General features: G+C 36.9%; 2 protein-coding genes across 4 annotated transcripts in view; both read left to right on the top strand.

The window, feature by feature from the left end:
- LOC149167889 (uncharacterized) overlaps positions 1–1,645 on the top strand; it is a 29,422-nt gene extending 27,777 nt beyond the window's left edge. Inside the window, exon 3 of the mRNA XM_089430620.1 lies at positions 1,505–1,645. Coding sequence (XP_089286746.1) covers positions 1,505–1,645 — 141 coding nt within the window. The remainder of the gene's footprint in view (positions 1–1,504) is intronic.
- Positions 1,646–6,357: 4,712 nt separating this feature from the next.
- Positions 6,358–14,765, top strand: part of LOC149167888 (ARM repeat superfamily protein) — a 295,116-nt gene continuing 286,708 nt past the window's right edge. Inside the window, exon 1 of one of the 3 annotated variants that reach the window (XM_089433231.1) lies at positions 6,358–6,754. In XM_089433231.1, coding sequence (XP_089289357.1) covers positions 6,665–6,754 — 90 coding nt within the window. In that variant the 5' untranslated portion in view covers positions 6,358–6,664. Of the gene's footprint in view, positions 6,761–14,765 lie in introns of all 3 variants that reach the window. The other 2 variants (XM_089433232.1, XM_089433230.1) reach the window with 2 other exon arrangements.

Here is a 14,765-nt window from a genome sequence, read left to right as displayed (position 1 = left end):
AAATAAGATTCATTGGCACCAGATTTCCCACTTGAAATGAACCAAAAATATGCTTTTACGATGCGCGACACTTCCCATGCCCAAAAGATGACACTTGCGACAGTAAGAGAAAAGTGCAAACGACACTTGCAAAATACAAACAAAATTGAAAACAACACATTCTAGAGCGAAGATAACATGAAAATGATACTTATTAAAGTGAAAACAAGAAAAAGTGATAGTCATAAACATGAAAGTGACACTTGCAAAAGCGAAGGCGCACAAAAGCGACAGTTTGAAAAACTTATCGAAATAGAAGTACAATCACAACTAAAAGTGAGTGAATTTCAATGAAAGTGTGCACTGACTATCGACATATGTTGAACATTGCACAAACACTATCTTGATCGACTTGTACTATGCCTGTTCAAGCTTGCATAAAATAATGCGCTCATGAACTTGTTGGAAATTGAGCATGTGACTTCAACACTAACAATCTCAGAAGAAGACTCAAACACTTGACAAAGCATTAATCAACCATAAAATGACTATGGAACAAATGATCACAAGATCCATAGTAAGCTCCAAAATTCAAGTGTAGATTAAATTTTGGAGGGTGTTGTCACAGCGGCAACAACTCGTAAAGGGAGAAAACCATAAATCTTCTTTTTGTTCTTAATGCAAGCTTCAATACGTTGTTACATCAAATTTATTGGCACCAACTAGAAGGAAAAACCAACTCCCTTATTTGCAAGCACTCACTTGCAAGAGGCACCAAAACCATTGATTTGTGCAAGCACCAACTTCTTGAAGGTTTTGATTCCACTTGTTTATAGGTACCAACCTGTAGGAAGCACCAAATCCCTGGTTTTTATAGGCACTAAACTAAAAGAGGCTTCAACCCCTCAATATGTAAGCACCCACTTGTACAAATTTTCATATCCCTCTTTCATCAATTTTCAAACTTAGACCTGTAGTAATTTTGTTGAGATATAATTGGTATAGTTTTTCAAATCACAGCTTTGTCTCTCCTTACTTTGAAATTACATGTTTCCACAGTTTCTTCAATTTAATTAAATAACCTTACAAATATGGATTTATAATATGTTCTTTAATCATTTTATTTTTTTCAACGTTACTCAAGTGTTCATATCTATGATACATTCTTTTGCAACCGACTATTCTTTCTTTTTTTTTCCACTGGAAAAATCCGTAATATTTCATTAATATGAAAAATTACATATGTAGATGCCTTTCGCATATGCCATAGTCTCTGTACATCTGTACATTTTACAAAAATTTCTAGATTTTGCTGTTCGGTTATACCACGCAGGGTATTAGTGTTAGAGTTGTTTATAAAATTATAGCCTTTTCGGCATCCATCAGTCTGTTACAAAAAAGAGCTATCAAAATAATGCTGCTGCCATATTCCTGTATGTTCTTTTTAAGTAGAATGAAGACCCGTTGTAGGGTATCCCGAGTCTATATAAGGGCGATGATAAATTTTTTGTTCATGCTGGTCCAGAATCTCCGTGATCTCCCAAACGCCTTGGTCCATCAGTGCGGCCTCCTTGGACAGTTTATTAGCATCTTTGTTATGTTCCTTGTAGATGTGAGAAACAATAATATTGTTAAATGCCGCTTTGAGCTCAAGAACTTCATTTAGTATGATGCTGAGTGTGTGCATGTGACATGTGGAAATGTCATTGAACCAATTTATGATAATTTGTGAATCCCCGAATATGTTGATGCTAGTGCAGTGATGGCTTAATGCAAAATGAAGTAGATGGCGCAAAGTGATAAGCTTAGCATAATTATTTGATCCAGCCCCCAATCCCGCTTTTATTTTGTAGAGATGTTGATTTGTTATGTGCAAAATGAAAACGCCCCCACAGCTTTGCACATTTGCGGCTCCGTCAAAAAATGCCCAAGGAGTACCCTGATCAATGATAGGGGAGGATTTGGCCGCCGGATTTTTGGGGGAGGCAGGTCCGGGAGCTCTCTAAACGCAGAGATGATACCAGCCTCGAATAAAGGCCAGTGAATGAGCTTGTCTTCAAAGATCATTCGGTTCCTAGCTTTCCAGATGGACCAGTTTACAATAATGGGTAGATTTACAATCTTCGAACCTTTATGTCTTTTATCCCATTCAATCCAGGCATTGATGAGATCAGTGCCATTCCAGTGACCGGAATAGTGTGTGAAGTTCTTTATATTTTTCCAAATGCTTTGGACGGTACTATTCTTTCATCTATTCATTAATTCAATTAAATCTCCTTGGGAATCTTATTTTTCTGGTCAATATTTCCTCGAGTTTCTTTTCTACAACCTAAATCATATGCTTTATATTAGACCTCATCACTACTTTATAACTCGACCATAACTTTGTTTTCTTCTATCTGGGGTGGACTCTGACTTCTGCACTTGTGTTCGTCGTTTCAGATACATCTCTAAACATCTTTTGTGATCTGGTTGCATTCTTTTCTCCTTTGTTATCATCGCGCTACAAACTACCTTTTCTTTTCTTGATTGTAGTAACTACTTTTTAATCTTCAAAACCCCCAATAATAAGATCAACATTTCTTTCTTATACAACTAATATCGTTCTCTTATTAACTGCTAGATCTGATTTTTCCATATTTGTTAATGGTATTTTATATTACAATTGTCGAATCATGGATGTCTGGAATTGTTCTTTAATTGTTTTCCGGCAACCTAAGTCAAGGATTTAACCCTCTCTGACTTCCACTTGACGTGAGCCACATCATCATTGCATCATTTTCATGGGTCTTCATTTGAGGTTGCAAGGTCATTGATTAAACCACATCACTGCAACCTGATACAACATGTGAAGCTCTGTCAGCATCTGAACATAATGTCGCATGTATTTTACCCATTATAGATCAAGCACGTAGAATTCTTGATGTTGACATAAGCCATCCTATCAAATCATTTGCATCCGTCAGATCACATCATGTGTGGGTTTGCATGTTAACTTATTATTCACATCCAATATGAAATCTAGATTGTTAAACTAATTCTTCTCCACTGTTGGATTGTATTAGGTATTAGACTATATCTTATCTTCATTGCATGTTGATGTCTGATATCAAATCTAGACTGTCGATGTAAAACAAACTTAATCGTTGGATCTCGTCACATGCTGGAATGATGATTAGCCTTCATGCAAGCCATATTATGCTATTAAACCTAAGCCTTTCATCTGAACCTCTGTGTGTCCTAGGATCATATCGTGTTGTGGGTTGCGCATTACTCCCCGTACACATTGGAATTCAACATTACTTCTCAGCCATCGGATCAAAGCGATGTCCGATGTTTGATCCATTATGCAAGCTCCCATACTGAAATTTCAATGCATGTCGAAATCCTGCTGCAAATTAAGGTTGTTAATCTTTCCCATAGATATGATTCTCAATCGTTCATTTGCTTGTTTCTTTTTTATTTCCAATTTCCTTGTGATCACATTATTCTCAACTTGCAGTTGCATGAACTGGATTATTTGTACGAATGTTATTTCCCAAGCAGTGTGATGAGAAAACCCACATTCTAAATGTACTCCAGATCATTCAATATGTTTGGCTTAAATTTACCATGTGTAAAACTACCCTTCAAATTCAATTTTCGCTTTAGTCTATGGGAGATAAGTTAAATGCCATATATCATTCTAGAGATATGAAAGGGCTATCCAACCAAGCATGTAGCTTCTGCATTCTAGCCAAGAAACTGAACTAGAATTGCACTCAATGATATTACCTGTATCTTTGAATTCGGCTATGAAACAACACACATTGACATGGCTCTGATAACATACTAACCAAGATCTTTCTGAACTTGACACAACTATAATTCTAATAAGTTTCCTTTGAACTTGATATTTATTATTATCAATGAATTAACTTGACATCGATGTTTAACTTTTTCTCAATAATCTCCCTCTTTGACATTGATGGCAATTATATTATATTTAAAATCTAGAGTCCAAAAATAGCAATGCTAAATTAACTCTTTTACTTTAATTATTAATATTTTTTTTTTCTAAGTTAAGACTAACCTAAGTACCCACGGGGGATTTGAACCAGTGACCTATCGCAAGGAGTGCCTTAACAAGGCACCCATTCACCATCAATCCAAAGCCCCGTGGGCACTTTAATTATTAATATTATTATTATATATATTATTTATTTATTTTTTATAATTTTTATGTAATTTGACCAAGTCAAAAAAGTTAAACATGAGAGAACATTACCATATCCCTACCATACTAACGTGGAGAATGATGCAACAAGACTATTCCATTCCATGAAAATTAAATTCTACCATCCATCTAATAATTATTGGTAATTAAATTATTTTTTTAAAATACCAAATATATATCTAAGCTAATTTATTCTTAAATTCAAAGACATTAGAGAAAGTTATGAGAACATGTTAGCATCAATTTCTTGGCATTGTCTTTTTAGTGAGAGGATTGTTGGAGGAGTCGTCTATGGAGGCAGAGGAATTGCCCAGACGGTTAAAAGTCGCTGGAATCCGAGCAAAAAAATTTCCCAAAATCTTGTAGTAGCAGTGTTTGAACCATGTTTTTGATGGTGGAAATGGATTCAGCGCCATCAAAAACCTCTAGGGCACTCAAAATATTGAATTTTGACAGCTGTAACTTGGATTTAGAAAAATTCCTCCGAGATTTGATCAAAATATCACTAGAATTTCCATAATTTTTAGGGCAAAAAAACAGTCTGGTTAGACTACGACATTGTTGGAAGGTTGGGCCAGCTCATCATCAATTTGAATTGGAAAAAGCGAAAAACAAGGAACTAATAGTCTCATAGACTATTGATAAATTGGAAGAGTGGCTAAATCTGCAAGGTGGAGATGGTGTTTGGTTGGGGGAGTTTGTGATAAAGCTTCTTTTGTATGTTGATGATATTGTACTGATTTCTAAATCGTCCCATGAATTGCAAATGCACTTATATGCCCTTGAGCATTTTTGTAGAGCAGTGGGGATGCAAATCAATACTAGCAAAACCAAAATAATGATTTTTTTGTAATAAAAGGAAGCAGAGCCAACATATTTTCTTCTTTGAAGACAACATTCTTGAAGAAGTAAATGAGTACAAGTACCTTGGAATTGATTTCAACAACAAACTCAATTGGGAGGACTGCAGAAAAAAGGGAATTTTAGGAGGGTGGAAAGCATTATATGCTCTTCAAAACAAATGTAGAGAGACATAGTTATGGGATTGAAAAACGATTAAAGTGTTTTTTGGATTCCTAGTTTGTCCAGTGATGCTATATGGGTGTGAATCGCGGGCTAGCAGCACTCCCGTTTCAAAATGGAAACAAATTGAGAAAATCCAAAAACGCTTGATCATGAGCAAGTTCAAAATAAAAAGTTCAGTACCTTATGAGATAATGTTGAGTGAAATAGGAGCAACTCCCATTGAAGAAATTGCTATGGTGCGGCTCATAATATATCTAAAAAGAATTGAGCAAATGGGAGTAGGTAGATGGCCTAATGTTATCTTCAATGAAGGCATGAGTGAAAGAAAGAAAACATGGATGAAACAAAACTACACATGGATGTAAAAATGGAATATCTACCTCAATGTTTGCCCCACAAATAACAAGGAGCTAAAGGATTTTGTTATGGATAAGTTTCGTAAAAAGGTATGGGGAAAAGAGTTGGGTAGAAAGAAGAAATATTACATTGAGGAATTCAACCCTACGTGTGATCTACAACAAAAAGAGTTCATTGGAGCTAGCATTTCGTGGACGACAAAGGTTCTTATTGCTCAATCAAGGACCAACTCATATCAACTTTGGTGTGAAATAGGACGGTGGAAAAGGCCTAAAGAAGCTTGGGAAGAACGGGTGTGTACATTTTGCACGGTCTGGCGCTGTAGAATCGGAAAAACATTTCATTTTGGATGTGATGCATTCAAAGACATCAAATAAAGTTATGAGAACATATTAGCATCAGTGTCTTGGCATTGTCTTTTTACCGAGGGGATTGTTGGAAGGTTGGGCCAGCTCATCATCAATTTGAATCGGAAAAAGATTGAATTGCAAAAAACTAAAAACAAGAAACTAATGATCTCATAAACTATTTTTAGTTTCATAAACCTTAAAATATCATTTCTTTTCATTTTATAAAAATTTAACTATTCCTCGGGTATTTTGCAAAAGATTAACTATTGCTATATTTTGCAACAAGAGGAAACTTGCATCCTACTTTTATTTACAATTTATGTAACATATATAATAACACCAAGATTATGGTGGTAAGCCGTTAACTTTGCTTTGAACGCTATGTAACTGGGAAGTGAAAACCGATAAACCTTCAAACATATTATATCCTCAACCGTCGTATCATGGCGTAATTGACGCCCTTGGAATGTGTTTTTGAATGTGGAATTGAATTTGACACGGTGTACCGTGGCTACAGGAGCAAGCGCGCAATGTTAAACAATAGCAGTGCCCTCATCCCGCCTCTTCTCTCCATATGGATTTTATATTAAACACCTACAGGGAGGGCTAAAGCAACAATTAAGTGGAGTTGTGGGAGTAATCATCATCTGCTGCTGCTGTTGTGTCAATGGACGGCAAAAGCAACAATTAAGTGGAGTTGTGGGAGTAATCATCATCTGCTGCTGCTGTTGTGTCAATGGACGGCAAACAAGGCAAGATACCTTGTACATACAATGACCCCACCTTGAATTTTCACGACTCCGATCTTGTCCGTCCTCTTTCAGAGGTAGAGGTAGGTTCCTTCTATTACTTCCTTCACACTTACGTTCAGGTTTGGATTGCATTGAATGGAATTGAATCGCACGCAGTCTGATTATTGATTGACAATATAGTCATATATATGTTGCAAGAACAGAGGAATAAATATGTATACAGAAACCCTATTATTGCACTCTGGGTTTACGGTCATTGTCAAAACCCAGACCAATCCCATATTAAATCAGAACTCCCATTGATAATCCCAATAGGTAATACCTTTGTGTTAAAAGCTGATTAAGCTAGTTCTGTTGAGTAAACTTTAACTGGTTGAACCACCTCAAACGCTAATTGATATTTCAAAGTAATAAAAGTGGCCGTTAAGGCAGAAGGCAGATACAATTTCAATTTCAAGATAGAGTGAGTCCTTTTGAATCATTAAAATGCTTTTTTTTAAAGATCAGGTCATTTATATCACTTTGAAAAGGCTTGACATACGCAGGTAGTTCTGGCTACTCTTCTGCCACTTGGGAAACCAGAGCAGTAGCATAGACTCAGAATTTTTTGGTTGTCAATATTGTTCTCTATGAGAGTCTGATAAACAGAAACAGAAACAATTACTAATGTAGAAATTAAAACTATGTTAATGGACATGATAATAACAGTAAAGTAAGATGCTGCTGCACAGTGCTGGCTTGCTTGGGCTTCATCCTGCAGGAGTGCCCTTTTGGCCTAATTCTTGTGGCTTTATGTCAGTGTCAGAAGATGAAAAATCCATGTTTGTCAGGTTCTTGGCAAGAAGCGTGACTTTTCTGTTGAGTTTGTCAACTTTCTCAAGCAGCTCTGCCATGCATATGACTAGTTCTTGTTGTGTGTTTGCCCTGTTAGTGAGGATCCTGCCCATTAAGGTTTTTATGTGCCGGTAGAGATTAGCAGTTTGCATGTAGGAGGTGGTCCTGGCCCTGGTGGAATTCCCTACATCAGGGAACTCACTCCCTAGTTTCCTGTTCGATATGCCTGTTTGCGAAAAAATGTCTTGATTGCCAGACCTGTTCTTCCACATCTGAAATGTCCCTTTGAATTGCTGCAGGGATTATATCCCTGAATGTTTCATGGTTGCCCGCTTGAGCCCGTGTCTGGTGGACAGATGAGGGACTGAATTAATTGGGAGGGGAGAGATAGGGTCGTCCATCCCTATCTTCCACTGAGCTGCAGCGCTGATACTTGATGTTTAGCCATAGTTAAGGGGTGTGAACAGAAAGATGAAGCAAAGCAGTAAGCTTGCTCAGGAGAGCTAAGTGAGGGACCTTTTAAGATGAGCGGGTGGACTTAAACACGGGCTAAGGAAGAGAGGATAAAGCGGAGCGAGTGGCTTAAATTGGGTGGAGGGTGTTGAGATTGTAGCTTGGAAGGTGATTTCGCATGGATCAGGTGCTACGACATTTAGCGAGTCACCTTAATTATCTCCTAGGAGCGTTAATTAATCAATTTTCTAAGTCAAGACTTTAGATGACAATTTAATTTAATTGTTGGTTACCTTTTTAATAAAAGGCAAAGTCAACAACAGATTAAGTCATGGCCATTGATCTCAGTGAGTCAAGATCTAATCTCAACCGTTGAGATTAGAGATTTTGCTTAAGATTAGACTTTGATCCTTTTAATAGGAGGTTCGAGCCAAAGGAGAGAGACAATTGATTGGCACGAGTTGGGATTCAGTGGAGTGCAATACTTGGCAGCGAAAGCGATAAAAGGCTATATTGAGCTAGCTAGAGAGAGATTAGGGCAAGCGAGATTAGCAAAGAGGCAGAGTTATCTTGGATCGAGTAGGCCGATTTTTCTCTTGGGCCGTAAGGTCGAGCTTTCTTTCTATGCAAAAGTTATTTTGTTGGGCTGCATGTGTGGGCCGTAAAAGGGCTCAGTGAGAGAGAGGGTTGAGATATTTTGTTATGTATTTGCCAGAGCAAATTCTTGTAAGACTATTGTTTAAAAAAAATAATTCTCCTGAAACTAAATAAGAAGCCCAACATTTGTTGGTTTTCCCCACACTGGGGTTTCTAGAGTTTTTGCTTTTGCTGTTTATTTGGTTAAAACCCCATAATATTTGTTGTTACAAATCATATTAGAAAGCATTGTTTATTTCAGATTTGTGATTATTTGTTGAGATAGTAAATTTGAAACTGGGTTTAAAGAAAATAGCATGGTATCATAGCTCTAAACTCCAAATACAAAGCAAAGGATATTTGACACAGTTTTTAGGACAAAAAAAAAAAAAATCAGATTTTAGTTTTCAATCTCTTTGAGGATTTTATTCTACAATGGCAACCAATGTTCGATATGAGGATAAGCTTGAGGGCGCTTTGAACTACTTCCAATGGAAGGTTCGAATCACTTCTGTTGTCAAGGAGAACAGGTTGCGGGCCTATGCAAGTACAAAAGTGGTTCCACCTATAGAATTTCCTTGAAATTCTGCTAGTTGCTTGATGAACCAACTGAAATTGAGTTTGATTCACCCAGTCCCAGAATTTCTCTACCAAAAATTTGCTGCAGAATATAACACAGAGATAAAGACACAATCACACAAAACAATAACACAATATTTTCTAGGGAACCCAACTGGGAAAACCCTTTGCTAGTTGTAGAATTTTATTGACAGAAAATAGAGCAATCTAATCTCTTTTACAAGGAAACTGTTTCAATAGAGAATACAACTTTTCTCACTGCTTGGATTAAGCTAGAAACCTCCTTGTAAGACTCGACCTTCTGCTTCCTATTTCATGCGTAGCCTCTGCTCTTATCTCGTTGTATATCTCCTATTATTTAGGAATTCTTCCTAAATCCTAGCGCACTTCTACAAGGAAATTATCTGCCTCAAATCTGCGTCTAGGCTTGCTCCTAGATGCTTTGTTCCATATACTCCACAACAAAATGGTGTATCTGAAAGGAAGAATCACACCTTAAAGGAAATAGCTAATTGTATGCTTCAATCTAAAGGACTTAGTCTTAATTTTTGGGCAAAAGCAATTAACTGTGCAAATTACATAGTAAATCACACTCCTACTAAGGTTTTAAATAATATCATTCCAAAAGAAGCATGGAGCTCAATTAAACAAGATGTAAGTCACTTTCGTGTTTTTGGAAGTGAAGCATGGGCCCATATTCTAGATGAGAAACATAAAGTTTTAGAACCTAAGAGTGAAAAATGTATTTTTTTGGATATTCTGAAGATGTCAAAGGATATAGACTTATTCCACTTAAGTCCAAAATGTTATCATTAGAAGAGATGTAAAGTTTGCTGAAAATATATCGGCCTACGAGCCTAGTTCGGCGGATGTGCCACCTCTCTCTATCCCTTCTACTTCTGAAAATATTTCTTCTTCAGATGATGACAGCGAGGATGACAATCATCCCCCACCTTCTCAAGATCCTCCTTCAGCTCCTCAGCTTCCATAATGGGTCCGTGCTACTCGGGATGCAGCAGGTGCTCTTGCAGGCAATCCTATAGATCAACGACGTACACGTTCTCAGTTCGATAGAGCCTCTAGCTTCAGCGAATTATGATCCCGACACCTTTGCAGAAGCTTCAGGCCATCCAGATTGGGACGCAACTATGAATGAAGAATATCGGTCATTATTGGCAAATGATACATGGAATCTTGTTCCTCTTCCAAAGGGACGAAAAATTGCTAGATGCAAATGGGCTTACAGAACCAAGTATGGACCAAATGGAAAAGTTGATAAACATAAATCTTGTCTTGTTGCTAAGGGTTTTTCACAAGTTGAAGGCATTGACTATACTGAAACCGTCTCCCTTGTTGCCAAAATGAACTCTATCCACCTTGTTCTTTCCCTTGCCGCCTCTTTCAAATGGGAAGTCCATCAGATGGATGTTAAATCTGCCTTTTTGCATGGGGACTTGCATGAAGAAATCTATATGGAACAACCTCTTGGCTTTATACAAACAGACTCCAGCCTTGTATGTCGGCTTAAGAAATCCCTTTATGGTCTCAAGCAAGCCCCTTGGGTTTGGTATGCCAAAATGGATAGCTTTCTTTTAGATATTGGCTTTTCTAGGTGTCATTCTGACAATACTGTCTACACCAAGAAAGTGGGTAAGTATCTTATCATTCTTGTTCTTTATGTTGATGATCTTATCCTTACTGGTAGTGATCCCAACCTTATAAACCATGTGAAGTCCAGCCTTAAAAAGAAGTTTGAAATGACAGACTTAGGACACTTGCATTATTTTCTTGGTCTTCAAGTCTTGCAATCCAAGGAAGGTATTTCCCTTTCCCAGTCCAAGTATAACTGTGATCTTCTACGCCATTTTCACATGGAAGACTGTAAGGCAGCCTCTTCTCCCTTTCAGTTTGGAGCCAAACTTTTAGTCACTTGTACTTCCCCTGAAGTTGATGCTACCTTATACGTTAGCTTGTAGGAAAACTTTTGTATCTGACCCATACTCGTCTTGACCTTTCCTTTTCTGTTGGCCTTATTGCTTGGTTTATGCAAAAGCCACATGAAAGTCATTGGAAAGCAGCTAAAAGAATATTTTGTTATGTTCGAGGTACAGTTCAGTTTGGGATTCTTTACAGTGCAGAAGCATCTCCTCTATTGGTTGGTTTCACTGATTCCGATTGGGCTAGTGACCCTGATGATCAGAAGTCTATTGCAGGTTATGTCTTCACTCTTGGTTCTGGACCTATTACATGGGCTTGCAAGAAACAAAGTGCCATTTCTCTTTCTTCAGCAGAAGCAGAGTATCGTGGTGCCATAGAAGCTAGTAAGGAAGCCCTGTGGCTTCGTCAGATTTGTCAGAGTTTGGCTTTCAGCAGCAGGATCCGACTACACTTTGGTGTGATAATCAAAGTGCCATTCAACTATGCAAAGATTCAGTCCAACATCAACGCAACAAACACATTGAACTACACATGCACTTCATCAGAAAGCTCATTCATGACCATGTTCTTGAAGTGCAATATTGTTCAACCGATGATCAAGTTGCAGACATCTTTACAAAGGCTCTCACAGAGGCGAAGTTTACTAAACTTTGATTTATGGTTGGATTTTAGGAAGTTGTCACTAAGGGGGGGTAGGTTCTAATGCCTCCTTCCTTCTCCTATTGTGTCATATTTGTACATCCTTCAATCCTATCCTAAGTTGTTCTTAAGGGGGGATGTTAGGATATTCTGACACATAGGAAATAGTTAAGTATAACTTGGTTTTGGTGTAGAGTTAGGTAAAGTGTGTTTCTTTACTATGTACTTTTGTAACTTACAATCCGACGGTCACGATATGTTCTAGACATGAAGTGATCTGACGGTTCATTCTCTCCTTGGTATTATCGATACTTGATCCGTGGCTTAACACCCGATTGGTCTATGATCTCTATTTAAAGAGCATGGAGGGTCATTTGTAGGGTGACCGTTCATGAGAGAAGCTTATGTAAATTTTCTTTCTTTTATTAATAAATTGCGTGGCTCAGGCCGTGGACTGTTTCCCTCTTTGAGGGTTTTAACCACGTCAAGAATACTGGTGTAGTGATCAGTGATCTGTTTGTGAGTGGTGTCCTTTGGTGTTCTATTTGAGGAACTTACACTGTAAATTCCTACATTAAATTGTCAATTTAAAGTTCCTTCTTGGTGTCTTTTCGGGCTAAGGGTAAAATCTAAAAGAAAAATTTTGTGGCATTAAGCATTTTAACTTCTCCATAGCCAAACACACTTAATTTCTTTTGTATCTAAAGATTGACTATAGGGAAGTGGTAAATTTCCTAGATTTAGGTCATTAACCATAAATCATTTTAATTCTAGGATTGTGAATTGATTAGCATTTAAATTTCATGGTTTTTTAAAGTATTTAGATCTTTATAAATTTAATTGCTAGAATATTTTGCATCTATTGAAATTGATTGTCATTACTAGAATTATTTGATGTTCATTACATGTTAGATATTTTGTGAAATATTTTCAAGTAATTGTTAAAGTACTCTATCGTGAAATTATAATAAATTGCATATCTTTGTTTCCCGAGTTGAGTATTTTTGAGCATCTGTTGACATTGATATTAAATTGCAAAGAAGTTTTTATTCTCTTTGAGCTATAATTGTATCAAAAAGATTTGAAATAAGCTTGTGGTTTAATTGTAATATTTTCAGGGGTTTATTTTTAAGTCTTCATCTCGTAAAGTGAACATTTTATTTTGGTGATTAAGGGTTTTTGCGACACAAGTGTTTCCAATCCTCGAGTCTAACTTCATCTCATCATCTAGTGCATTTGTATATAAGTTAGCTTTGCATAAATAAATTTACTTCCAAACATAAGCTTGGTCGATAGAGAAATAGGTATCCATCCATCTTTGCTTGAGAAGCCTGCTTTTAATAGTACTTAAAACGGTGACCTTGCAGTGGTCAGAGTCACAACTTTCTGCAGCGCCGGAGGCACTGGGTATGTTAGATTTTCAGGAGGGGTATCGTTAATCACACCTTAGTGTGCTTCACCTTATCTTCTCTTTGCCAATTACTACGAAATTAGGCTTAACACAGAAAGGATCGAATGATTCAAATTCAAATAGGCGTTTAACTAAAATTAACCAAGATTCTTGCATCTCACATTAGCTTTAGGATCTGCATTTCATATATGATAGTCATTCATCTAAGCAGCAGTTGCTAATCGATTACTTGGTCTTAGTTTCCCTAGCAAGATCATTGATTCCATAAGGCACTGATATCAATCGTTTAAAATCTAATCAAATCCTGTAAGTCTTTCTAAATCTTAATCAAATACTTGGTCGCTTCACTGTGTCTCCCAAATTGGTTGGTTCCCAATTAGTTCTTCATTCCCTTTTTTTTATAGGGTCTACCCCCCTTAGCTTGCTGTAGGGAGACAACTTAAACAGAGAGATTAGGGATCAGGGTGACAGCCCCCGATCTGAGCCGTTGTCGTGGTGCCTAGACATTCTGTGCGACAACAGGTGTTATGAAGGCATTTCGAATTTGAGAAGGAGAGAGACAAAGCACATATTTTGGGAGCCCTTCTCATATTGGAAATTTCCAAGACATATACCTCCTCCTTGCTACTTCATCTCTTCTTCTAAAGCCTCACGCTTAAGGAATTGTAATGCTCTTGTATATCGTTATTAATTCAAGTATTTTAGGCCTATTCTTTTGTAACATCTCTCAATTAGATCTTAGATCTCTTATTATAACTTTGGGATAGAGTAGTTGTGGTTTTCAAGTGCATATTGTAAGCTCTTCCAAAATCCCTCATCTCTAAAAGGGGGCTTTCACACTAAGTTAAATAATAAAAATTTCTTTTCTTTGGGAGCTTGGGGATCATCCCCTTGGCATCCCACCCTCTCTTTTGAGAGAAGGTCAGTCTTTGCATGGTGTTTGATTTGAGCTCTATTTCCTCTCTTTGAAGTTGGATCTATTTTATTAACTTCTAGCATTTTCATTTTCATGTTAATTTGCTTATTTCACATGCTCATGCTATGAATCTTCTAATACACATTTCCTTTTGAACTACATTGTTCATTTCATGTGTCATCTTATCTCTACATGTTAAGTCACTTGCTTGTTTACATGCTTGTGCTCTCAAGGATTTAACTTCGTTTCCATTGCAAGTTTTCTCTCTTGTATGCTATTTTTCTTGTACTAATTTTCTTTTGATTTCATGCTAATGATATAATTGCATGCAAAGTTCTCCATTTACTAATACACCCTTTTTATATTGAATAGAGTTGTCATTTCATTTCCATTTCACTTAGCTATCATCTTTTTGCTACTTGTTCATTTTGCAAGCTAATTCAATTTCATTTCCATGATAATTTAGCTTAGTTTCGTGCAATTACTTACTTTCATGCTAATCTAGCTTCATGCAATTTGATTTACTAGTTTTGAGTTAATTGTCTATTTATGCCTCATTTCATTTAGTATCTAATTTCCACTTACTTGATTTAGATTTGCTTATTCACAACTTGTCTCATTGAACTTAGTTCATTTGCTCATTGCAATTTGTTACTTTACTTTGAATATCATTCATAAA

Source organism: Pinus tabuliformis, chromosome 5_1 (assembly GCF_031772625.1).
Source record: "Pinus tabuliformis cultivar Carrire ecotype Pingquan chromosome 5_1, CPIR1, whole genome shotgun sequence".
Lineage (NCBI taxonomy): Eukaryota > Viridiplantae > Streptophyta > Pinopsida > Pinales > Pinaceae > Pinus > Pinus tabuliformis.
The sequence above is the reverse complement of the archived record's forward strand: the minus strand, read 5'-3'. Positions and strand labels throughout refer to the sequence as shown.